Below are 26,121 nucleotides of genomic sequence, written 5' to 3'. Positions count from 1 at the left end.
TCTCTACTAAAAATACAAAAATTAGCTGGGCATAGTGGCACCCATCTGTAGTCCCAGCTACTGGGGAGGCTGAGGCAGGAGAATCTCTTGAAGCCAGGAGGCAGAGATTGCAATGAGCCAAGATTGCACCATTGCACTCCAGCCTGTGTGACAAAGAGAGACTGACACACACACACACACACACGCACAGACACATGACAACAAAAAAAGAATTATTAACTAGTAAGACGTGCTTAACTTACTAATGGGGTCAAAAAGAACTCTAAGGGGTCTAGAAATATCAGGTATAAAAAGGTTACTATTGCCGGGAGTGGTGGCTCACACCTGTAATCCTAGCACTTTGGGAGGCTGAGGTGGGTGGATCACAAGGTCAGGAGTTTGAGACCAGCCTGGCTAACATAGTGAAACCCTGTCTCTACTAAAAATACAAAAACTAGCCGGGCATGGTGGTGTGTGCCTGTAGTCCCAGCTAGTAGGGAGGTTGAGGCAGGAGAATCGCTTGAACATGGGAGGTGGAGGTTTTGGTGAGCTGAGATCACACCACTGCATTCCCGCCTGGGCAACAGAGTGAGACTGTCTCAAAAAAAAAAAAAAAAAAAAAGGGTTATTACTCCCTCTAGACTGAGGGAAATGGAGAGTGAAGAATATGGAACTATTCTAGTCCCTGAGGCCAAGAACCAGTCCTCTCCGAAGAGAATGTGGCTACTATGAGAACATGCAGTTTGCTGGATGAGGACACTGTCAGACGACAAAGCCTGAAGCTGGTCCATATACACCATCTGCCATTGCCAGACCATGTGAGTGGCCACAGCTGTTCTCTAAGAAATGCCCACCCGGTGGGGAGAGCGTGGTTCAAGGGCAGAGTCAAAGATGGTTGGTTGAAGCTGCTTGCTGGGTGGGCGAGGATGGCCTGAGGGGATGGCTGGACCTCCTGCAGAAGTGGCCACTGTGTGGGGAGAGTGTAGCTGAGGGTCCCTCAAGGCTACTGTGGAAATGGCCACCAAATGAGGAGAGTGTGGCCTGAGAGGGTCACTGAAGCTGACCTGAGAGCTGCTGGTGGAAGAGCTGCTTGCAGTAGGAGAGGAGGACAGGAACCCAGAGTGGACGGGCTCTCCTGCTGTATAGCTGCACAGTGTAACCCATGCCCTCTACGGACGAAGCCGAACATTCTACCAGCTGGCAAAGGAGAAATGTTTCCAGGGCCCAGCTCCAGGATCACCAAACATGGCAAAGAAGGGTGGGTTTGGAGCTGAGTGACAATAAATTGACAAGTGGAACGGGAAGAAGGATACAAGAGGCCGGGAGGAGAGGTTTGGGGATAGTTTGGAGAAATAAGAGGAGGTATGGAGTGTGAAGGACATAGATCAGCAAGGGGAGGAGAATTTAAAGAAATATTTCTGTGGACCATGTGTTGCCTTTATGGCATTCAAGAAATGCAAATAAGGACGTAAGTTTTATTGGAGTTCCCTTGTAGTTGACGGACAGTGTTACACTGACCACAACACTACTTTGAGACTGGAATACTTGGGTCCTGGGTTTCTAAGTGGGTTATAACAGTTTTCTCTTAGCCTAAAGCCGAAATTTACAACGAAAGTTTTTGTTTTTAGGTTTATTAGGGCTGCCCCAGGGATCTTGTTTTATATTATGGGTTCTTGTCTCTCCATAAGTTGGATTCTGGAAATTTGGAAGTCCAGGTTTTAGTATTTATGTATGTATTGAGACGAAGTCTTGCTCTGTCACGCAGGCTGGGGTGCAGTGGCATGATAGAGCTCACTGCAGCCTTAACCTCTCGGGCTCAAGTGATCCTTCTGCCTCAGCCTCATAGGTAGCTGGGACCACAGGCATGCACCACCATGCCCAGCCAATTTTTATATATTTTTTTGTAAAGACGGGGTCTCACTATATTGTCCAGACTGGTCTTGAATTCCTGGACTCAAGTTATCCTCCCACCTTGGCCTCCCAAAGTGCCGGAATAACAGGCATGAATGCCTGTGCGTGGCCCAGGTTTTAGTTCTGAGTTTCAAGTTTCATTGCATAGCAGTGTGATGCTGGGGCAGCTCCCTTAACCTCTCTGAATCTCGGATTTTTTGCCTAACATGTGGGGGACCTAAAGTCTGCCCATGCAGACTCTCAGGGGATGTTGCCATGATGAGGTTAGATAGTGGGTATGCAATTGCTTTGGGCAAAAGACAAAGTTTCATTCACTTAAATGAAGCTGCTTGTACCCATGCAGTCAGCATATTAGCAAGAAATGTTTTTGCTTGCAAACACCAGGAAGCTCTACCATTGTGGCCTAGTTAGGATTTATTTTTCTCATATACCAAGAATTCTAGAGGTAGTTATTTATGGGTAATGATAAAGCTGCTTAGTGACATAAGGACCAAAAATCTCTGTGATTCTCTTGCCCTTTCTCCTCATGGTCACAAAATGATTGCTGTGACTCCAGCCATCAAGGTTACATTTAAGCAGGAAAAAGGGATAGGGCCTGGTCAGGCACCACTGTTCTCTTTTTTAGGTAGCCTTGCTGGCTGTCCGCCAGGGCTGCTTTTAGCTCCTAGAGGCCCCCCACATGTCTTCTCATTGGCCTCCTCCATCTTCAAAGCTAGTAGCGGAGATCCCCAGATCATCTCCAGATTGTTTTATTTCATCTCACGGGACAGAAGTAGGACTGCAAGAGAGTCTGGGGCAGGGGGTATTTAGTTTTCCCACCCCTTCTAGAGCGAGGAGGCAAGGGAGAAAGAAAGAAGTTGGGAACGGGTGTTGGATTAGACAGCTGACAGTGTGGGGAAGAGCTGGCAAGTTCTAGACGGCAGCAGCTGAGACTGTTGTGATGGAGGGGAAGCAGCCGCTGGAGGATTTTGACTCCCACCCTTGTAACTACCTCTCCTGTGTATCCGAGCCCTTTCATGGGGCCTGGCTGCATCTGAATAGCGAACATTTCACTTTGGAGGTGGAATTATATTAAAAATCAGATGCTTGTCATTATGCAAATGGATGTCTCACTATTGCTTAGGATTTTCATTTTTCTATGAATTATTCCTTTTTTCAGTGCTTTTTTTATTCCCCATGGAGGAAATAAAAACAACCACTGGCTGATCAAAGGAATTTTCCAGTCATTCAGTCAACAGATATTTCCTGAGTGTCTGTGCCGGGCCAGGAACTGTTCTAGTCCCAGGGAAATAGTGATGAAAAGACAGTTTCTGCAGCAGTGGAGCTTGTATTCCAGGGGAGGAAGTAAGCCATCAAGTGAATTAATGAATAACTTACGAGAATGACACATGCTATAAAGACAATAAAACATGGTAGATCAATAGCTTCATGGGTGGGAAGTCTTCTTTAAATGGGGTGGTCCGCCAAGGTCTCAGAGGAGGTGGTATTTCAGGAGAAGCCTTAAAGATGAGAGGAAGCTAGCCATGCAGCGATCTGGGGGAAGGGTGTTCTGGGCAGAGGGAACAGCAGGTGCAAAGGCCCTGACGTGGGAACAGCATGGTATGTTTGGGGAAGAGAAGGATATCCAGGAGGCTCCAGCACAAGGAAAGAGGGCAGAACAACAGGAGATGAGGTTGGAGATAGGTGGGGCAAATCACACAGGGCTTTGGAGAGGCGACTGGGCTAAAGATTCTGTCTGCCGGGGGCCGGTTTGTTGGCCTGGGCCATTGAAACTTAACCCATTGGCCAGGCATGGCGGCTCATACCTGTAATCCCAGCACTTTGGGAGGCTGAGGTGGGCAGATCACTTGAGCCCAGGAGTTCCAGACCAGCCCAGGCAAGATGGCAAAACCCTGTCTCTACAAAAAATAAAAAAAAATTAGTGGGGAGTGGTGACAAGTACCTGTAGTCCCAGCTACTTGGGAGTTTGAGTTGGGAGGATCACATGAGCCTGGAGTTCAAAGCTGCAGGGAGCTATGATCACGCCACTGCATTCCAGCCTGGGTGACAGAGCAAGACCCTAAAAAGAAAAAGAAATAGCCCGTTAGGCCATTGTCCTGGCATTACCTCCCTCTCACATTATCTTGTGAATTATTGTGTCCATTATGTATTTCTTGCCCATTGTCCATTTTCCTAATTTGAATGTAAGCTCTGTGTGGACAGGAGTCTTGTCTGTCTTGCTCATGGCTATGTCTCCAGCACCTAACAGGGCCTGGCATATAGTAGGTGCTCAAAGATATTTAATGAATACGTATTTGTTTTCTGTTGCTATGTAACAAGTTACTGCAAACTTAGCAGCTGAAAACAAAACTCACTTATGAGTTCCCAGTTCTGTATATGGGGAGTCCAGGCATGGCATTGGCAGGGTTCTCTGCTCAGGGTCTCACGAGGCTGTAATCAAGGGGTTGGCTGGGCTGTGTCCTTATCTGGAACTTGGGACCCTCTTCTAAGCTCATGTAGTTGTGTCATGTGGGGGTTGGGTTTCTGTGGTGGTCATACTGGGGTCCCCGTTTCCTTGCTGGCTGTCCGCCAGGGCTACTTTTAGCTCCGAGACGCCCCCACCTGTCTTCTCATTGGCTTCCTCCATCTTCAAAGCCAGCAGCGGAGAATCTCCCTCAATTTCAATCTCTCACACTTCAAATCCCTGACTTCAGAAAGAGTCCAGTCTCTTTTAAGGGGTCAGCCAGGCTAATCTCCCTTTCTCAGGGTCAACTACACCCTATAACAACCTAATTACAGGTGTAAGTGGGTCTTCTGTTGTGCCTCTGTAATGGGTGCATGGTCCCACCTTAGGGCTTTTGCACTTTCTGCTCTCACTGCCCGAAAGCCTCTCCCTGTAGACCCCTGAGTGGCTCCTTCTCTCACTCTCTGTATTTGCTCAAATGTCATCTTTTCAGATTTCCTCACCTGCTTAAAATCATCCTCTTCCTCTCTAAAAATACTTTCTTTGCCTGTTTGACTTTGAGGTGTTTTCACCCGCCCTGCTCCGTAGTTTACTTATTTATTTGGTTATGGTCTGTCTCCCTGCACTAGGCTGGCGGCTTCACAAGTGCAGGGAATTTTGTCTGTGAGATTCGCTGTCACATCCCCAGTGCCTGTGATAGTACCTGGCTCACAGTCAGGGCTTAATAAATTTCAGTCCAGGGAATGAATGAATGAGCTTTAAGGATCACAGTTTTAACTTTCTTTATCTGATTTTTCTTTTTTCTTTTTGGAAAAACCTGAGCAGGCGCAAGTCTCCCTTCCCAAGGCAGCCTCGTTATATAATCAGGGCCCTGTTCTGCAAGGAACTGTCAGCACCGCTTCAAGCAGTTATATTTAGTGTTTACAGCTTCTCCTTTTGGCTGCATGAGATCTCCCGAAGAGCTCTGCAAATTAGGCCTTGCTTCAACAGGGAGAGAGGGCTTCTGGCCCAGTCCAAGGGGGCCCCGGGGGCTGGTGGGCACTCGTTGGTGGCAGTAGCCAAGCAGCCCTAACCTCAGGGTCAGCCTGTGACCAGTGTCCGGTTCAGAGCATCCACATCCAAGGATGGAAGGTGAGTTTCTCCTGTAAATCACAGAGATAGGAGAAACCAAGGATGGGAGTAGAGACTGATTGGCGTTCAAATCTTGGTTCTGACACTCATTAGCTGTGTGATCTTAGTCCAGTTACTTAACTTCTCTGGGCCTCACTTTCCTCATTTGCAGAATGGGGATAGATCCAGCATATCTTGATTCAGTGAAATCATTCATGGGCAGTGTCTTGCACAGGATAGGGACTTCACCAATCAGTTATTTTTAGCTGTGTTCTAAGAGGCCCCTTGCTTGGTTCTGAAGAAGGAGCAGGTACATCTGAGATGCCCCTGGTTGTGACTGGATGGCAGACCCATACCTCTGGGGGTGACTCATGGCAGACCCACACCCCAGGAGGTGACTGATGGCAGACCCACGCCCCTGGGGGTGACTGATGGCAGACCCACACCCCAGGAGGTGACTGATGGCAGACCCACGCCTCTGGGGGTGACTGATGGCAGACCCACACCCCAGGAGGTGACTGATGGCAGACCCACGCCCCTGGGGGTGACTGATGGCAGACCCACACCCCAGGAGGTGACTGATGGCAGACCCACACCCCAGGAGGTGACTGATGGCAGACCCACGCCCCTGGGGGTGACTGATGGCAGACCCACACCCCAGGGGGTGACTGATGACAAACCCCCAGGTGTTCTCTGTTCTTCGTGCTGCGCTTGCTGCTCCTTAATGTCCAGGGAGCTCTCACGGATTTGCTTGGAGGTGTTATTTTGGGATGAGCAGAGCCGTTTCTTAGGCAGGGGCCAACAGACTTCAGTTCATGGGCCAAGTCCAGCCCATCCCGTTTCTGTAAAGGCCCTTGAGCTAAGAATGGTTTTTGCATTTTTAAATGGAAGAAAGAGAAGAATCTACAATAGAGATGTTGTATGGTTGGCAAAGCCTAAACTATTTCCTATTATGTGGCCCTTTAAGGAAAACTTGGCTGACCCATGTCTTAGAGGATGGAGTGCAGTGGGAGTGGGGGGTGGGCTGGTGGGGGAAGGGTAAGGTCCAAAGTAAATTCCAGTGTGGGTATCCCTTGCCCCCCACTGTAAAGCCCAGTAAGTTATAATGGCTGTTCCTTTCCCAACACCTAGTATGTGCCAAGCACTTTATCTATAGACATATTCCAAACCTCAGCCCAGCCCAACTCAAGGCATGACAGTCGTCACCAATTCCATTGTCTAAATGGTGAAACTGAGGCTCAGAGAGGTTGAGCTGCCTGCCTGAGATCACACAGCCAGTGAGTGGCAGAGCTGAGATTTGAACTGTGATAGTTTCTGACATGGGAGTCTGTGCTGTTTCCCCTTTACCCCAAGGCCTCCCAAGAGGCAGTATCAAAGGACATGGAGAGGGATATCTGTGTGACATCCATTGACTTGTCTGGCCCCTCCTCCCCCATCCTTGTGGTCACCGCAGAAACTGTTGGAACAGTGACCCTGTCCCCAGCATGCCTGACTCAGGGAGGGTGGCGTAATCTGTGCCAGACAGGATAATTTGGTTGCAAGTGACAGAAACCAAACTATGGATAATGGTGGCAAGCTATGGGGAAGCTCACGGAGTCAGCAGGAGACCTGCTGTAAAACTCATCTGTAAAACGGAGAGCCAGGCTGGAAGTGGGTGGTGCCAGGCAAGCTTGCTCCTCCTGCCCTATTCCTGCATCCCTGCTTACAATGGATGTGTTTGAAAGGGAGAGTCTCATGGGTCTGACCTGGCTACCTGCCCACCTCTGACTAGGAACGTGTAGGGAGTCCCGAGGGAGGTGATTCTCCACAGGGATTTAGCTCTGATACAGAGATGAAGAGGATGCCACTGGCTAGCCAGGAATGAATGTCCCCTCCAGTGGCCTCCCCAGGACCAAGAGATGGCAGCCTCAGCCTTCTCTTGACCGGAGGGGTGGCTAACTCTGGCCTCTTGCTGGCCGTTTGCTTTGCCACATGGATGGAGACATAGAAAATGGCCATCTGCATCCAGCCGGAAGACTGGAGCTGGCGTTGGAGGAGAAGCAGAGAGTGGGCTTTCTGTGCTTCTTACAAAGCCAGTCCTGGCTTCCAGCTTACTCCGGAGACCCAGCTGTGCCCATGCCCTTGGGTTTGGTGAAGCAGCCCTGGCTCATGTAATAAATTCCTGTCTTTCCCTTCACGGAGCTTCTTTTACTTGCAGACCAAAGTGTTTTAATTAACACAAATGGCCAAGACGCAGGTTCGGGAGCGGGCAGTCCTACTTACTGGCCTTTGTGACAAAGATTGTGTTTTCTCCCAATCTCCCTTCTCCTTTTTGCACACGAACAGAAACCTAATTCTAACTGGCCACCCAGAATAAAGAAAGGTACATCTCTCAGCCTTCCCAGCTGTTTAATGCGACCATGTTCTAAGTTCTGATCAGTGGGATGGAAATGAAAGTGTGTGTGTTACCCTCCCAGGAAGTGTTTTTAAATGGAGAAAGCATGCCCTTCTCTACTTGCTTTCCTGGTTCCTAGAATCTGAATGTGATGGCTGGAGCTCAGCAGCCACTTTGGACTATAAAGTGACTTGGGAACTGGAGGCCAGTCATAGTGAGGCAACAAAATAGAAGGAATCTGGGTTCCTGACACCATGCAGCACCATACCCACTTATACTGGCCACCTCTGGACTTTAAGAATTTGAGAGAAACAAAGTTGCATCTTGTTTAAGCTGGTTTTTTTTTTTTTTTTGGTTACTGATAGCTAAACCAAATCCTAGCTGCTGCAGCCTTGGTGGTGATTTGCAAGGGATGGTATGGATGTTTCTGGTAGACTGTGCTGTTGTTCCCAATTCTTCATCTCTCTCTGTATTCACACTCTTTGCCATGTGATGTTGCTGTTTTTTCTACTAAGGGCATAATATCCTTCTTCACCTTGGCTTTGCACTTGCCCATGTGACATGCTTTGGCCAATGGGATATTAGCAGACATGATGCAAGCACACCCTTGAAATCTGGTTGTGTGGTTGGGCTTGCCCTATTGTGTTTCCATCATTGCTTTGAGACGACCCTGCCATGGCTCATCTGCTGGCCCAAAGAGAAGGAGAAACACTTGGGACACTGGAACCAACCCACAGCTCGTAGAAAAGTCCAACTGAGCCTGGCCTGGATCAGTGGATCCTCAGCCAAACTGCAGCTGTGTGAGCAAGAATTAGTCATTGTGGAAGCCACTGAATTTCCTGGTGGGTTGTTACACAGCATCATTGTGGCCATAGCTGGCAGATAGTGTTCTCTCATCCTTTAGTAGAACTAGATGGTAGTGTCTCTCCATTTTCCCCTCCCACTGCTCCTGAGCCTCTGCCCAGCAACTCTCCCTGCTTATCATCCCTCCTGTTCACAAACTCAAGGTTACATAGAACAACCCTGCCTACTTTCCAGACTCCAGGGCTCCTCGGCCTGGAGTTTCTGCCTACTGCCTCAGTTACATCACTCTTGTCTGAATTCTCTCAGGACTTGTGACTAGAAAGGAAAGAAGTCACGTGTGATGTGACTCCGATGTTCTTCCTTTGCAATGGCCATGAAAGGAAGACAGAGGGTAGAGGAAAGCTCTAGGTGCGTTTCCATCCCACCCAGGAACTTGCTGATGGTACATACTAGGGAGACCCTGAGATGATACTGATGGTTAGTAGGGGCGGGAGCTGACCTCTGGGAGACGTCACACACTGCTGAGTCCAGGGGCATGCATGTCCTTGAGTGTCCAGAGCATCTCCACATGCCTTGGGAATTCAGGCAATGCAAGCATGTCCAGCTCAGAGACTCACTTGTGTTTCTGGAATCTGCAGCAGAAATCAGCAAAAGGTGTCACACCTAACAGCATCCACAATCTTGGTGGGAGCTCTTGCACCTGCCTGCATGACCTCCTCCATGATGAGGGAAGCCACTGGCCTCTCCAAGAGCCATCTCAGCCACCAGCCGAGTCCTCAAATCCCAAGGAGTCACGTGGACAAAGGCTCTTTTCATGGCCAGTTTATTAGAGGTCTACAAACTCAATCTTGTTTATTTATTCATCTTTAATGTACACTCTCTGTTTTATGCAATTAATAAGAGATTTCCATTTCAGGTTAGTTCATTATACCTTATGAATTTATAAATGTCAAGGAGATGATCACAATGAAATATAGATGGTGTGGTTTCTAGGATGCTGTACCCAGGGGGACTTCAACAGTTGTGTTTAGTAAATGCAGTGGCGTCCCTTGTTCCAGAACAGATGTGAGGTCTGCCTGGGGGCTGATGCAGACCTGAGCACCTTGGCATCTTTAATGCACATGAATTTTCATGGCAGGGATCCCAGTGTTTTCAGCAGGTCCTGGCTTTCCCAGCCAATCTGATTCTGTTCCTGAGGTTCCATCATCAACTCTAATAGCCTGGTTGTTATTCCCTGTTTGCTTTCAACATGGATGGAGGAAGTTACACAATACTCAGTGCTGAACAACGGTGTGGGCCACACCATGGATACAGCTCCTGTGAGGGCAGCTCCTGAGGGGTGACTGCCACCCAGTGACAGTGCTCTGTCCCTCTGTAGTTGGCTCTGGGTCTTGGCATCTGGAATCCCCTTCTCAAGAGATGGAGGAAGAGCACTGTGGTGGTTCAGAGAGGGCCCTGGGGACAGCTAGGTCTCAGGTCAAATTTTGACTCTGCCATTTGGATGACCTGGGGCAAACTGATTAAACCCTAGAGCCTCAGTTTTCTCATCTATAAAATGGGGATAAAATACTTCCTTCAGTGTTCCTGGGATGGTCAATGGGTTTGTCACCTTGGAAGGTCTTAATGAACAGTGATCATAGTCATTTTATTAGGTGTAAGAGAGTATTCATGGTGGGACGCCTGCACTGATAATGGTGAGGTTTCCTCCTCTAAGCCACAGAAGCATAACGACAAGATCTGGACACGCTGGAAGAAAATCCACCAGCTGGGTGTGGTGGTGCATGCCCATCATCCCAGCTACTTGGGACACTGGGGTGGGAGGATCGCTTGAATCCAGTAGGTGGAGGCTGCAGTGAACTATGATTGCATTGCTGCATTCCAGCCTGGACAACTGAGTGAGAGCTTGTTTTTTTTTTTTAAAAAAAGCAAGAAAAACCCCAGACCAGGCATCGTGGCTCATGCCTGTAATCCCAAGACTTTGGGAGGCCAAGGCAAGTGAATCACTTGAGGTCAGGAGTTCGAGGCCAGCCTGGCCAGCATGGCAAAACCCCATCTCTACTAAAAATACAAAAATTAGCTGGGCATGGTCGTGGGTGCCTGTAGTCCCAGCTACTCAGGAGGCTGAAGCAGGAGAATTGCTTGAACCCAGGAGGTGGAGGTTGCAGTGAGCTGAGATCGCATCACTGCACTCCAGCCTGGGCAACAGAGCAAGACCCTGTCTCAAAACAAAACAAAAAAAGAAACCCAACAACAACAAAATTAGGGTTTACTGAGCTCTAGCACTTGCATTTTGGGAGGGCAACCCTTCCCCACTCTCAGGCTGTGTTGTTTAGATAGGGCTGATCCCCTCCCAGTCCCAGGTTGCACATGTAACTCAGGCCTGGGCAATTACCATAGTCCATCCCCTTGGGCACAGTGATTGGTCCAGGGATAGGCATGTGACCTCACTGTGGCCAATAATATTTCTTTCCTGCCACTTTCCTCCTGAGATTAAATCGGGAGTTTGTTGAGCCCCTGGAACCAGCCAAGCCTGAAGCCATGGAGACTTTGAGTATGTGAGTCAGTAAATCCCTTTTGACTTAGGTTTTTTTGTCATCATAAAAATAGAACACTATTCTGAGCCCTGTGGCTACAGACAAGAAGAAAACTCTTGGCCCCTTGTAGGCTAAATATAGTGACTTAGCAAGCCAGGCAACTCCAAGGCAAGTCCTCTGAGAGGATGTGCAGGACCACATCCATCAAGCAGCTGTCTCACCTCCCCACGACATTTCTGTAATTCCACTCCATCCTGTCCGTGCCGAAGGGATCACTTCCTGTACCTCCATGGAGCTGTAGTGCTTTGCAAACCCTAATTAACATTAATCCTGGTATAGTTCTCAGTGTGCTCTAATTTTCCCACAGGAAGCTCTCCTAAAGGACTAAAGAATGAGTGTAATTTGCAAGAGAAATAAAAAATATTTATAAGCATACAAAGGCAAATGTGGTCAAGAGAAAGAGCTATGCAGATGTGACAAGCCACCGATTTTCTCAACGATGGCACAATGATGGCCCTTCACACCTGGACAGATCTTCAGATTTTAACAAGGGGTAGTGGACTTAAAGGCCGGGTGCGGTGGCTTATGTGTGTAATCCCAGCACTTTGGGAGGCCGAGGCAGGCAGATCACCTGAAGTCAGGAGTTTGAGACCAGCCTGGCCAACATGACGAAACACCGTCTCTACTAAAAATACAAAAATTAGCTGGGTGTGGTGGTGCATGCCTGTCGTCCCAGCTACTCAGGAGGCTGAGGCAAGAGAATTGCTTGAACTCAGGAGGTGGAGGTTGCAATGAGCCAAGATCACACCACTGCACTACAGGCTGGGTGACAGAGCGAGACTCCGTCTCAAAAAAAAAAAAAAAAAAAAGTGTAATAAGTAATGATAAAATTACAACTAGTGATGATTTCACTGATTTTTCAGATTTTATTGAATTATCTTGATATTTGCCAATTCTTGATATAGAATGAATACCTGAAGTTTTAATCTTTTCATAGTTGCGTAACGCAGACAGTGTAGATTTAAATGAGTCAATTAACCAGGTGGAGTTTGTAAACCTTGAATAAAGATTTGAGCAAATGGCATTGCCTTATATTCACAGGAATTTGAATCAGCATAACTTTTCGGAGAGCCAGTTAATGTGAAATTTCTAAACTGCGTATCTTTTCATTTGACAATTCATTTTTTAGGAATACATCCCGAAGAACTAATCTTGCACATGTATAATGGTGCAGGGATAAGACTGTTGCTTTTTGACAGTGAAAATTTGTAAATGACCTCAAATGTTTGGCAACACAAAAACTGGTTAAACAAATTACAGCATATCCAATGATATAACTGTACAACATCATGAAATTATCATATGGAAAAACAAATGCCATGGAAAGATGTTCACAATATATAATTACATATGAAGAGCAATTTGAAACAGTACATATCGTGTGAACCCATTTTTAATTAAAAAAACCATGTCGAGTATGCATAGGAAAGGGACTGGAGAAATACATTAAAATATTAGAAGTGTTTATCTTTTAAAGGTGGCAGTTTTGCTTTTTGGAATATTTGTATCTTTGAGTTTCTGTGAGGATCAAAGAATCTGAGAAATATTGAGTTATGCCACATATAGAGAACTAATAATAATAATAATAATAATTTAACTCTCACAAAATCAGTTTAAAAGAAATAGATTTTTCTACTTTTTTTTTTTTTAACCATTTGACTTAAGGTCTCAGGCTGTTTTGTTGACGGGATAAATGCATATAACAGTCCACTTGGGGCTTTTCCTGAACCCACCATGATGGTTGATTTGGCTGTCAACTTGCCTGGATGAAGGGGTGCCCACATAGCTGGGAAAGCACTATTTATCCTCAGTGCTCCTGCAGGGACTGGGGCTGTCCCTCTTCTGCTGAAAGGGAAGCCCAGGTGGTTTGGTATTTGATTAGGATGATTGGGCTGTCCCAGGTGTGCTTGTGAGGGTGTTTTGGAGGGGACTGGCATGTGAGTCTGTGACCTGAGTACGGAAGCTCCTCCACTGGCGGGGGCCCAGACGCAGTAAAGAGGTCGAGGGAGGGTGAATGCTTGGTCTCTTCCGCATCTGGGTTGCCCTTCTTCTCCTGCCCTTGACATCGAACTCCAGGTTCTCCGGCTTTTGGACTCTGGAACTCACACCAGCCCCCAACCTTGCAGGCTCTCAGGCCTTCAGCTTGGACTGAGAGTTACACCATCGGCTTCCTTGGTTCTGAGGCTTTCGGATTGGGACTGAGCCCCAGCACGGGCTTCCCTGGGTCTCCCGCTTGTGGATGGCCTCTTATGGGACTTTTCCATCTCCACAATCAAGTGAGCTGATGCCCCTAATAAGTCCCTTTGCATAGCTTTCATTTTGTGTATATATATATTTTAATTATTTTTTATTTTTGGTAGAGACAGGGTTTCACCGTGTTGGCCAGGGTGGTCTCGAACTCTTGACCTCAGGTGATCCGCCCACCTCAGCCTCCCAGAGTGCTGGGACTTACAGGTTTTCTGTCTTTCTGGAAACCCTGACTAAAACACCACCTTTCTTAATTAGGCTGCTTTTTGCTGCAAGTAACGGATGTCCAAACAGCAGTGTTGAAACAATGCAGTTCATCAGCTCAATGCAGAGTATCAGCTCAGTGAATGCCCCTGGCCTTGGGACCGCATTTCTGGGGTGACACATTGGCTCGAGGATGTTGCCAGGATCTGTCTTTCCACTCTCCCACCAGTAGCTGTCAGTGGGCACTGTGGCTCCCTTCCCATCACACTTGTACTCAACAGGTTGCCAAGAAGGAAGAGGGTAGCGGGCAAAAAGGAACTTTGTCTCTCTTGTTTGATCAAGGAAAGTGGGCCTCCTCCAGCTCCTCTTTACATCTCATTGGTCACTCGGGTCCCCATGCCTCTTCCAGAACCGTCCCTGGCTTGAGGGAATGTGGTAGGCTGAGATCTGTTAGGATTCTGACCTCGTCCCCAGGGCTGGGCATGTTGCCACTCAAATAGGGAGCCTCTTGGGAAGGGAGACAGGGCTGCATCTAGTTCCTGGGAGTCTTGGGTTGTGCCGAGGCATGGTGGGTGGAGAAGGGATGGTTGGCTTAACTCATCCATCTTGGTTAACAGACCCTGGGGTTGGACTGCTTGGGGTTAAACACAATTCTGCCATATGTTAGCTGACAGTGCAGCCATGGAAAAATTGCTTCACCTCTCTGTGCTTCAGTTTTCTCAGCCAATAAAATGGTTATGGGATTAAATGAATCAAAACATGCAAGCCCTAAAGAATTGAAAACAGGTATTCTAACAGAAAATTATACAGCGCTGTTTACAGCAGCACTATTCATAATAGTGTTTCCAAGGTAGAGAACAACCCAAATGTTCCTCAACAGATGAATGGATAAACAAATGTGTTTCATCCACGCAATGGAATATTAGTCAGCCATAAAAAGGAGTGAAGCTTTGACACGGTACAACGTGGATGAACCTTGAAGACACAATGCTAAGTGAAAGAAGCCAGACACAAAAGATCACATACTGTATGATCCCACTGAAATTAGTTAGTGGAGCAGTCAAATTCATAGAGACAGAAAGTAGTCTGGTGGGTGCTGAGCGTAGAAGGGAGGGGAGAATGGGGAGTGACTGGGTACCAGGTTTCTGGTTGGGTGATGAAAAAGTTCTGGAACTGGAGAGTGGTGATGGTTGCATAGCACTGTGAATGTACTAAGTGCCACTGAATTGTACACTCTAAAGTGATTAAAATGGTACATTTCATGTTACATGCATTTTACCACCACTAAAAAAAACACACGTGCAAACTGCTTCGAGCAGCGTCTGGTACGTATTCAGTGCTGCATCATTATTATTATCATTATTATTTATTATTAGTCTTGTTCTGCTCTAGCACACTTTACACTTGCTCCAAAATCCCATCCCAATGGTGCCTTCACCCCTGGCTGCTCCCTCACACCCTTCCCAGCCCCTGCCGGTCCAGGAATCATTTTATACTGGGAAGCCAGGGGTCAGAGCTGTTCAAGGTGCTTTCTGCTCAAACACACCAGGAAGCCGTTTCTCCCCTGTGGCCTCCTTCCAATTGGGGGTGTACCTGGAAGGGAACTCAAGTCCTTTCTGGTCTGAGTGTTCATGGGCTCAGCGGGGCTTCCCTCACCTCGCAGGGCTCAGCGCTTACTGTACTGTCCAGCCTGAGCTCCTTTCATTCATACATTAACATAACCAGGACTGATTGGGCCGCTCTCTGCACATATGATGCTGGGCGGTAACCACTGTTACGAAGAAGAATAAAGCAGGGAAGGGGACAGAGGGTGATCATAAAGAGGCCCCTTCCTTCCATCATGGGTCCGTATGTCCAGGTATGCAAGTGACTGATTTCTTGAAATTCTTTATTCTTAGGAAATCCTTGATTACCTGTGTAAGTGAGCTTGGCTTCTATTTTGAGAGGCCCCTTTCCCCTACCACTCACCTGTGGTGCAAATGCAATCTGAGTCAATTCTGTGTTCCCTGAACATGCCAGAAACGTCAATGTGTGCATTGGACAACAGTCCCAGGCTTTGCAAAGAATTTCAATGGGTGGTCACCATGGCAGCAGCTGCCTGCATGTTGGCGTTCAAGGGCAAAGGGGTCTGTTATTGCCACTGCCAGTTGGCTGAGGTGGGGAAACCTCTCTGCCTATTCGCCGCCATGTCACCCCCACCCGCACACCAACCTTCACCTCTTGTCTTCCTTCGGCAGCGCCCTCCAGACCTGCAGTTTCAGTTTTAGCCACGAGATGGCAATGTTGCTCTTCGCCGGTAGCCCGGCGGGCGCGTGGGCTGAGCTGCAGCAGAGCTGGGGTGCAGGGACTGACCGGGAGCAATCCGTGCTGGAGGCAGTCTCTTACTGTGCCGGGGATGGTGGGGCCTGAGGACGCCTTGCACGGCTGTGCTGGGGCTCGAGGCGGGCTCTTAGTCGAGTCGGCCTCTACACTTACAGATCCAGGAAGGACAATTCCTGGACCCAGTATCCCATCAATACCTTGGAGGAGATTGTAGGCTGTGTGATTCTTATGGTCCTGCCCAGGCTATGAGGCCAGCAGGCTGGGCGCGAGAGTCTGGGTAGGAGTGAGAGGAGAATTCCGCTCAGCCCTGGGGTCTCCTCGTTACTGCCGCCAGCTTCTCACATTCCCCCGCAGCCCTTCAGAATCCAGGGAGGCTTTTTTTTTTTTTTTTCCCCTGCTTATTTCCTCCAGAAATACGCCCTTTAGAGATACAGGCTCAGGGGCCTGGTTAATATGCAGAAATCCTCATCCAACCACAAGACAGGCTGAGCCAGGCTGGAATTCTCATTCCTACCCCACAAATGAGCTCAGGGAGGATTAGGGGCTTGTCCAAAGTCACACAGCTGGGGCACAGAAAAGCCACCCTCAAAAACAGATTCCTCTTTTCAGTGTCTGGCTCAACCATCGTCGGCATATTTTAGTGGGGAAGTGCCCTTCCCCACTAAAAGGTCCTTTCTTGGAGTATGACCAGGTAGTCTTGAGTATGGGGGTGAGGGGAAGGCAACTGCCATCTGCCATCACACCTGGGACTGTGTGACCACTGGCTTGGGGACTTGCTGGACTGATTCACAACCCCCTCCAAGCACTGCCATTAAGCCACAGAATGACCCCTTACCCCTGCCAGAAAATGACTTTTTATCTTTGGCCACAGTCTCCCAGCCCTCACTGACCTGCTTCCTGGTCAAACACATGGTTCACCTTGGCACCAGCACCCCATGGCCACTCCTGTGGCTCTCCTCTGCTGTCGTCCATTCATTTCTGCTTCACCATCCCCTGCAGAGGCCGGCACACAGTAGGGGCTCAGCTCTGCAAACGTTATGAACGAGTGAATGGGAAAGAGGTTTTTCCCCCAGTGCCCCGGGGGCAGCTGGGCACAGAGGACCCTAAGAGAGTCCTGACCATTTCTCCAGGATCATCCTCTTATCTGGAGAAAGGTCACAGAAAGGGGACAGATGGGTCCCTTGCAAGGCCACCCCAGGCCTGAGGAGACCCCCAATCCCATCATCCAGCCTGTTGTATGGCTCTCCATACATTGCAGGCCTTGCCAGGGAGCCCAAAGGGGGCTTGGCCTGGGCATGAGCCCCCTGCAAAGGAAGGCGATTAACAGCCATGGGAAAATCCCTTTACGTCTCCTAATTAACCTGGGCTGGAGACTCACCACCTGCCCCTGGCTTTCTTCCTTCTTTTATCTGGGAAGAACTGAGTGCTGCCTCTGCTAATGAGCTTGTCTGTACTAATCAAGCAGGTGCCCTGTCCCCCATCCCCTCTTGGCAGCCGGGAGTGGGGAGGATTGTTCTTCTGATGTGAGCTCTGGGCCCGCAGAGGAAAATCAGATCTATCATAATAATGGCCACGATGATGAGAATGATAATGTTGACAGTGACTCCTTTAAATGAGTTCCGACTTCCTGGGTCAGGGGCTTTATATGTGTTATTGGGGGCACCAGGTGATGTGCAAAGACTTCTGTTTCTCAGATGAGAAAACTGAGGTTCAGGGAGGAATAAGGGACTCGCCCCAGCTTGGACAGCTAAGGAGTGGCAGAACTGGGATTCTCAGCCACGACTCTGTGAGTCCAGAGTCTTCCCCAAATCTATCTTTTCATCACCCCACGCTGCCTTATTGACCATTTTCAAAGAGTTTGACCCACTTTTTCATGGAAAACTGAGATGGCAGAGCAAGTGGCCGGTGTGATGGGGGCTGGAGTGGAGTCAGGACTCCAAGCCACCCTCCCAGGTGGACAACCCCCCATGTCCCCTGTCCTCCCAGCGTGGTGGGGAAGATTTCAAGGCATCTGAGCGCTGCTGGAGACGCCCCCACAGGCCCCCAGCATGACTCATTCATTCGGCTTAGCCCCCGTAGCTTTGCCCTGGTTGGGCGCGGGGCGCCCAGGAGGATCAGTGGTTCCTGGGATAATAGATACTGGGGCTCTGTGTGACCTGCGACCTCCCTCCGCACTCTGGCTGCGTCCCTGCCCCTGGATGGAAGAATCCGACCACCCAGTAGCCCGGCCCTGCGCAACACCTCCGCGCCATTACTGCCTGACCCTGCGCTGGGAACTCATTCCCAGGACCACCAGGGAATCTGACCTTTCCAGAACTCCTGGCTGCGTCCGCGTGCTCCTAGGACCTGCGCGAAATGGGAAGGCGCATCCTCTAGCCCGGGTAAATAAGGGACCCTGCCTCACACGGGTGGACATCCCCACGCCGCCTTCGCTGTGTTCCAGGTGACGCACCCCGCCTGCGCGCCCCCAGCCCCTACCCCGGTGCCGTGCAGAGACCGCACACAGCCCCGGCCTCCCGGAGGCCCTCCCGCCTCTCCTCTCCCCTCTCCCACAGGCACTCCCTAACTGTGCCACATTTAACCCGGGACGTCCTGTCCACGCTCAGCCTCGCAGTCTCCGGCCCCGGCAGACACCACCTTTCCAGAGGTCGCTGCCCCATCCCGGGGACCCTCCTCTGGCTTCCTCACCCCTCGACCTTGGCAACTCCTACCGCTGCGCCCTAAGACGCCAGATCTAGCTGGGCATCCCCTCTCTGCACTCCGCACCCCTCCCGCAGCCCCTGTCCCCGCCAGCGCTCGCGACCCCCGGCGGGTTCGACCGGGCGCCCTCCCCCGGGCCGCCTAGTAGTGGCGTGTCCCGCCGCCTACTGGCCGGGCTGCTGCCTGTGCCCGGGCTCCCGGGCGGCCCCTCCCCCGGCCGCGGCCCCGCCCTCCGCTCCCCTCCTCCTCCCCCTCCTCCTCCTCCTCCTCCTGGCGCTCGCTCGCTCACTCTCTCGCTGGCTTGAGGGGCGGCCGGCAGCTGGCGCTGGCAGAGGCGGCGGCGGCGGCGGCGGCGGCACGACCGGGATGGGACGGGCGCTGGGGCGCAGGAGCCGCGGCGGCGGCGGCGGGGGCCGCGTAACTCGGGCCAAGTGCGGGGCAGCCGGCCAGGGCGCGGGGCGCTGAGCCTCGGCGGCCCCAGCTCCCCAGCCAACGCACGGCCGAGCCCAGGAGAGCGCGCAGAGGCGCAGCTGAGGAAGCGCCGCCAGCGCCGGCGCCTGCGTCTGGGGAGGAGCGGCGCGCTGGGAGCGAGCCATGCCCGGCGCCCGGGCGTAGCCGCCGGGGGCTGCTCCGGGAGCCGCGGGCCGGGCCGGGCGCGCGAGAGGAGCAGCCCCGCGCCGCGCCCACCGCGCGCCGAGGACCATGCCGCCCCCGGGCCGGGCGCCGCCGCTCGGGCTCCTGCTGGCGCTGACTGCGCTCCGGTGCCCAGGTAACGCGTCCCCGGACCCCATCCCCGACCCTGGCCGCCGCGCACAAAGTTGGCTGAACCGGCGGCTGCTTCCTTCTGAAGTCCCTGGCAGCGCGCATCTCCCGGACTTGAACAGACCTGGGGAGACCCTGGAAACCCAGGAGACCCCGGCCCGTTCCCCTTTGCCTAGCGCCTGGGGAGAGCCCGCTTGCCTTCTCCCCCAAACCCCTAGCTTCCTTGCGGATGCTTTCGGAACGCACGAGGGCCACAGACGGGGGCACTAAGCCTCTCGAGGCGGGTGGGGGCGCGCCTCCAGGAATCGAGCCCCCTCCCCGCCCTGCCTTGGGCCAACGTCTCCCCAGGTCCCATTTTCTCCGGGGGTTTTGCTGAGCTGGGGCGTCGACGCAGCCCTTCTCCAGTGCCTTGCTGTCTGCGGTCGCACAGTGGTGCGTTCCCGGGACACCTGCGGGCCCCGGAGATGTCTCGGCCGACGCTGTCTGGCTTGTCCGCAGCCCCTCCCCACGCCCCGCGGCCCTCCCCTGCTTTCACACCGCCCTCCCCAAGCTACCCATCCTCGCCAAATGGCCTTCCCTTGGCCAAAGAGCAGCCCGCTGCTCGCCTCCTGCAAACGCGGACTACGCCAGCGCCCTGACCCCAAGGCGGGAGGGAGAGGGTAGCGGCGGCCAAGCAGCCCAGGACGCGCCGGGCAGCCTGGAACGCGGTGTTGTCCAGAGCCATTGCCTGGGCACCGGGGAGCTGGACTCCCTGCTGGACCAGCTCAGCCGTCGCCCAATCCTAGTGAGTGGGGAAAGCAACATAGTCAGGTATTGTCTGTCTCCGCTGGAGTTTGGAAAGCTTTCTACCCACCTTGGTGTGGCTGTATGTTGGTTCTATAGAAAGCGTATCCTAAAATGACAATTCCTCCCCTCCCCCCACCCCATGCAAGCAGTGGAGAAAATCCTAAAGGCTCAGATGAACCCCGGGAACAGTCACGAGCAGCCTTCATGTGCTTTTGAAATCTCAGTTCCCTAAACCTTTTAAAATCAAGACCCATGACTTGGGAACAGGTAGCTTTTGCTTTAGAAAAATCTCTCCTCATTTCCCTAACAAACAAACCGCACAGACAGGCAGAATGCAGTAGAAAATACAACTTTAACTTTTCCGCTTTCACCGTCTTGGTAAGGTTGCAGTTAGGAGCAAACCTTGCATGTCAACTTGATGTTCGATGTGTTTTATTTGCATGGAGAAAGTCAGTGTCAGCTTCCTTTGAGATGCCCTTAAGTGACCCAAAATATTTACCAGCACCTTCGACTTGGAGAAAACCTTCTATTGGAGATCTCCGTCAGTGTTCGGCTTTGGTTCAGCCTAGAGAGTGGCATCGGGCTTAACGTGGATGAATCTTGCCTGCTTGGCTAAGGAGCAGCTGTGATAGCTGTTTTGCTTTCGGCATTCCTCTGTGGTACACGAGAGGGGCTGCTGCTGGGGCCGAGGCTGTTTTCTCTTAGCCGAAGCCCTGGGACCTGTTTGCAAAAGTGCACAGTCCCTCGGACTTGAAAATTGCAGTTTTGTCTCTATTTTGTTTCTCCACGGGGGTCAGCATTTTCCTGGATGTGCTTATAAGTGAATATCGGAAGTCTCTCAGAAAAGCTGAGAGACTTTGTAAGAGAACAGGATGGTCCCCCTACCACCCACCCCCCGCCCTCTCCCCCAGCGACAGAAGAGCCCGTGCCTGGCTCTGGAAGGCCCCATCTTGGGAGGGAAGGTGAGCTCCCACCGAAACCTGCTGCTGGCCGGCTCTTCCCCTGCTCCCCTGCTCTTCCCCTGCTCCCCTGCTCTTCGCCTGCTCCCCTGCTCTTCGCCTGCTCCCCTGCTGCTCTTTGGGAGAGTCTCAGCAGGGCAGCTCCTTCAGTTCCAACAAATGCCGCCTGGGCAGAACCCCCAGTGCCATCGCCCCGTCCTGGAAGCACACGCAAGTCTTTCACTGGTCTCCACCAGGGACATAAAGAGACGACAGTTTGATAACTCTATATTTAGCACTAGTTAGGAGGGATGGCAAAAAAAAAAAAGAAAAAAAAAAAAAAAAGAAATTCCTGAAAGATACTTTGCTGCCTACACTTGGTTTTGAGAGGTTCAGAGGAATTAACCAGACCTTCCTTTAGAGCTGGTTGGATTTTCTGGATGATTTCTGCCATGGTTTACCTACCCCCTTTGGCTGAGGCTCTGGAAGAGGGGCTGGAAGAGTTCAGAGGCAAAGGTGCGCACACTGTCTCCCATCACACAAGCGGGGACTGGCTTCTTTGTCCCCCACCCCCCTTCCTGCGTGGGTAGCTGCCATGGTAAAGAGTATGGTGGGTGTACTTCTTTCAGCCTTGCAAGTGCTTCAACATATGGAACGGTACTTGGTAAGAGTCAGCACAAATCCCCCAGCTTAGCGACTAGGGAGCCCCTATTATTCGAACCACTTTTGTACATGCCGTGGCTTTGCAAATTAGCGGCACAGTTACAGTCCCCGCTGGGGAAAATGAATGAACCTTGCTTCGTTGACTCATTATGCATGGGGGTCTAGGGTCTATGAAATCAGGGTGGGTGGAGCACCCCCCACCTGCCCCACGACAGAGGGGCCATGTGAGTAGCAGTGGGGAGCTTTGGCTTTCAGGGCAGAGGCTGTCTTCCTCCTGCCTGGCACCTTGCTGTGGCATGTGGTATATTTGTTTCTCATTACAATAATGATGGGGGTGGGGGTCCCTGTGTGTGGTGCTGCCCTTCAGAGAGGTGGCATTGGGAAGTGGTGGGGAGTGGTATGCAAATGTCGTCGCCTTCCCCAGTGATTTAATGGCTGCACAGTGGAGATTCCCAGAGTAAATCATTTCATCCCCCCTCCTCCCACCGGATGCAGGGAGCTGGGGAGGCGTGGGGCTTCTGCATGAGCTACTGCACTCAGAGCCAACAATGAGCACGGTGGTTGCCTTGATCCAAGGGAGCAAAAGAAACTCCTCATTTGTTGGCTGGGAGTCTGGGGTGGGGGTGGTCTCCGGGCCAGCAAAGCCCTTTCAGGGGCCTTGTTCCCAGATGCATCTCCCAGCTCTATGCGGCTGGGTGGCTCCTTTCTTCTCTCCTGGGTCTCAATTTGAATGGGGATGGAGGGGGTCCATTTCCCCTGAAGCCACGGGATTCAGCAATTCATCGCCGCCCATCACTGTGGCGAGATGGAGGCACCCTGGTACCGTGGGTGACAGAGGTGCTGCCAACTCTTCAGCAGAGTAGGTGCGTTGACTTCTAGAGCAAGAAGGTGCCTCAGAGCCTGTCCTTCAGCAGCCCCCTGGCAGATGGGAAGGAGACTTGGGCATGAGGACTGCCCCTTCAGGGTCACACAGTAAATTGGAGGCATGGGCTTCCCACTCCTTAACTCCTCACCTACGACTTTCTAACCCTGTACCTGGGAACTCTTCTGGTAGAGGAGTTCTACTATACAGTCCTTTAGGGAACTATGACTCCGTTCAAGGATCCCAAGGTTATGAGAATGATAGCCGCCTGGCCTGGCCAAGACAGCCAGTGTCAAATTCAAAAGTTAGAGAGCAGGTCTTAGTGGTGATAGTGATGGGAAAGGGGTGGTGATGTGGAAGGGGAAGGGGTGATGATGGGGAAGGGGAAGGAGTGGTAAGGGGAAGGGGAAGGATGGTGTTGGGGAAGGGATGTGATGGTGATGGGGAAGGGATGTGATGGTGATGGGGAAGGGATGTGATGGTGATGGGGAAGGGGTGGTGATGGTGATGGGGAAGGGGTGGTGATGGTGATGGGGAAGGGGAAGGAGTGGTAAGGGGAAGGGGAAGGATGGTGTTGGGGAAGGAATGTGATGGTGATGGGGAAGGGGTGGTGATGGTGATGGGGAAGGAGTGGTGATGGTGATGGGGAGGGGGTGGTGATGGGGATGGGGAAGGGGTGGGGATGGGGAAGGGGTGGAGATGGTGATGGGGAGGGGGTGGTGATGGTGATGGGGAGGGGTGGGGATGGGGATGGGGAAGGGGTGGGGATGGGGAAGGGGTGGGGATGGTGACGGGGAGGGGATGGTGACGGGGAGGGGATGGTGATGGGGAAGGGGTGGTGATGGGGAAGGGGTGGTGATAGGGAAGTGATGGTGATGGGGAGGGGGTGGTGATGGTGATGGGGAAGGGGTGGGGATGGTGATGGGGGAAGGGCTGGGGATGGGGAAGGGGTGGGGATGGTGATGGGGAAGGGGTGGTGATGGGGAAGGGGTGGTGACGGGGATGGGGAAGGGGTGGCAACGGTGATGGGGAAGGGATGGCGATGGGGATGGGGAAGGGGTGGCGATAGTGATGAGGAAGGGATGGCGACGGGGAAGGGGAAAAGGTGGCGATGGGGAAGGGGTGGGGATGGGGATGGGGAAGGGGTGGGGACGGGGATGGAGAAGGGGGTGGCTGGGGTGGCGATGGTGATGAGGAAGGGATGGCGATGGGGATGGGGAAGGGGTGGCGACGGGGAAGGGGAAAAGGTGGGGATGGGGAAGGGGTGGGGACGGGGATGGAGAAGGGGTGGCGATGGTGATGAGGAAGGGATGGCGATGGGGATGGGGAAGGGGTGGCGACGGGGAAGGGGAAAAGGTGGGGATGGGGAAGGGGTGGGGACGGGGATGGGGAAGGGATGGGGACGGGGATGGAGAAGGGGTGGCGATGGTGATGAGGAAGGGATGGCGATGGGGATGGGGAAGGGGTGGCGAGGGGAAGGGGAAAAGGTGGGGATGGGGAAGGGGTGGGGACGGGGATGGGGAAGGGATGGCGATGGGGATGGGGAAGGGATGGTGATGGTGATGGTGATGGGAAAGGGGTGGCGAAGGTGATGGTGATGGTGATGGTGGTGGGGAAGGGGTAGTGATGAAAGCAGGTGCTTCTTCGTGTGCTGCAGGCACCATCCAGGCCTTTCCCTGCATGAACTCGATGGGATGCTCACCTCTCTGGCAAGTAGACACTCATTATTCCTAGTTTACAAGGGAGGATCTGGAGGTCCAGAGATGCTAAGTAACTTGGCTGGGGTCACATAGGATTAGGATTCCAGCCCAGGCACTGGTCTGTGTCTTACCCAGCACCTCATGCAACCAAGTTTCACTCTCTAGCCTTGTGCAGAATGGTGTGGCCCGGCCTCTGAACAAGCCGGGCTTATACTCCAAAGTGGTGGATAGTTGTTAAGCTCCTTTGATGTGCTAGCCTTTGCCGGTCTTTCACTTCCTTTCTCCTCCCTCTTTCTTTGCAACAAATAAATGTATTAATGTGAACCAAGGCTTAGAGCCATAGAAATCAAACACATCAGAGTCAACTCTGTAGGCAACTAGGAGTCCTTTAGAATTCTGTGCCCCTGAGCGATTAGATGGCTATGTTGAAGGGCAAGACTTTGGCAGGCGAATTTTGGTCTCATGCATTGGAATAGTGGTTTATCCCCTTGGCTGTGAGACTCAGTTTTCCCGTCTGTAAAATGGGTGCTGAAATTCTCCCTGTCTGTTCTCATTACAAGGTTGGGGACTTCAGCAAGAAAGAGGTTCGTAAACAGCAATGGTGTGCTGATGTGTGAGGCTGTTAGCACAGGGCATGAGCCCCAGGACAGGAAAGGAGGCAAGAAAGGAAGGGCTGACTGGGGACACGTGCTGCAACCATCACAGCTGCAAAGAGAAGAATCATGTGCCTCAGAATTAGTAGTAACACAATAGCTAACCCTGCTCTAGGGCACACTGTGTGTTCTTAGCCCTTTGTAGATTTCACTTCACGGATTCTTCTCCAACCCTATTGGAGTAGGGACTTCTATTTGTTCCATTTTACAGATACGGAGACTGAGGCCCAGAGAGGCAATGTGAGGTTTGCAAAGTCACACAGCCAATAAGTGATGGGGTGCGAGTGTGAACCCTGGTGTGTCTGTCCCAGAGTTGGTTCTCTTAGCTACTACGTTCAGTTCATGGGCACTGAAGCTTTGGTGCAATTTATTGGATTTTGAGGCTGATTTGCACCCAAGGGATTAAGGGATGTGTCTCGAGTCAAGGGGAGAGTTGGGTCTTTTGCGAGAAACACAGTTTGGAGAATTGTGCCCCTCCCCTGATCCCCACTTATTTTAGGGATGAGGTCTTGCTCTGTTTCTAGGCTGGAATGCATTGGCGCAGTCATAGCACAGTGCAGCCTTAGACTCCTGAGTCAAGCCATTCTCTTGCCTTGGTCTCTCAAAGTGCTGGGATTACAGGTGTGAGCCACCATGCCTGGCTGAATCCTGTCCCTTCTAAAGTCCACCTCCTCATTCGGGAGCCCTGGCCTGCCTCGGCAGGAGGGCTTGGCATTTGTGGAAACAGCAGATGTGGAAGGCCCCTGGAGGATGGATGGCTGCAGACTTCTCTTGTTAGTCACCAGCATTTACAAATTGGGAGGTGTCAGTGTCCCAATCCAGTTTCTGGCTTTGCTCAAAAAATTGGGAGATCTTGGAATACTGGTTTAGCCCCTTGGCTTCTGTGAGACTCAGTTTTCCCATCTGTAAAATGGGTGCTGAAATTATCCCTGGCTGTTCATATTACAAGGCTGGGCGCTCCAGCAAGAAAGAGGTTTGTAAACAACACTGGTGTGCTGATGCGTGAGGCTGTTAGCACAGGGCATGAGTCCCAGGACAGGAAAGGAGGCAAAAAGGAAGGGCTGACTGG

The 26,121-nt window shown here is 51.6% G+C and overlaps 1 protein-coding gene across 3 annotated transcripts in view; it reads left to right on the top strand.

Annotated features, from left to right (window-relative positions):
• Positions 1-26,121, top strand: part of LOC117089191 (transmembrane protein 132B) — a 548,815-nt gene that overhangs the window by 15,989 nt on the left and 506,705 nt on the right. For 2 of the 3 annotated variants that reach the window (XR_004439500.1, XM_033220122.1), the window contains exon 1: positions 18,936-19,457. The exons of the other annotated variant lie outside the window; for it this stretch is intronic. Coding sequence is in view for 1 of the 2 variants with exons in the window: in XM_033220122.1 (XP_033076013.1) it covers positions 19,391-19,457 (67 nt within the window). In the remaining variant the exon portion in view is untranslated. Of the gene's footprint in view, positions 1-18,935; positions 19,458-26,121 lie in introns of those variants that run through there. 3 annotated transcript variants of the gene reach the window in all.

Source organism: Trachypithecus francoisi, unplaced genomic scaffold (assembly GCF_009764315.1).
Source record: "Trachypithecus francoisi isolate TF-2019V2 unplaced genomic scaffold, Tfra_2.0 Lachesis_group11, whole genome shotgun sequence".
Taxonomy (NCBI): Eukaryota; Metazoa; Chordata; class Mammalia; order Primates; family Cercopithecidae; genus Trachypithecus; species Trachypithecus francoisi.
This window is presented reverse-complemented; position numbering and strand designations above follow the sequence as displayed.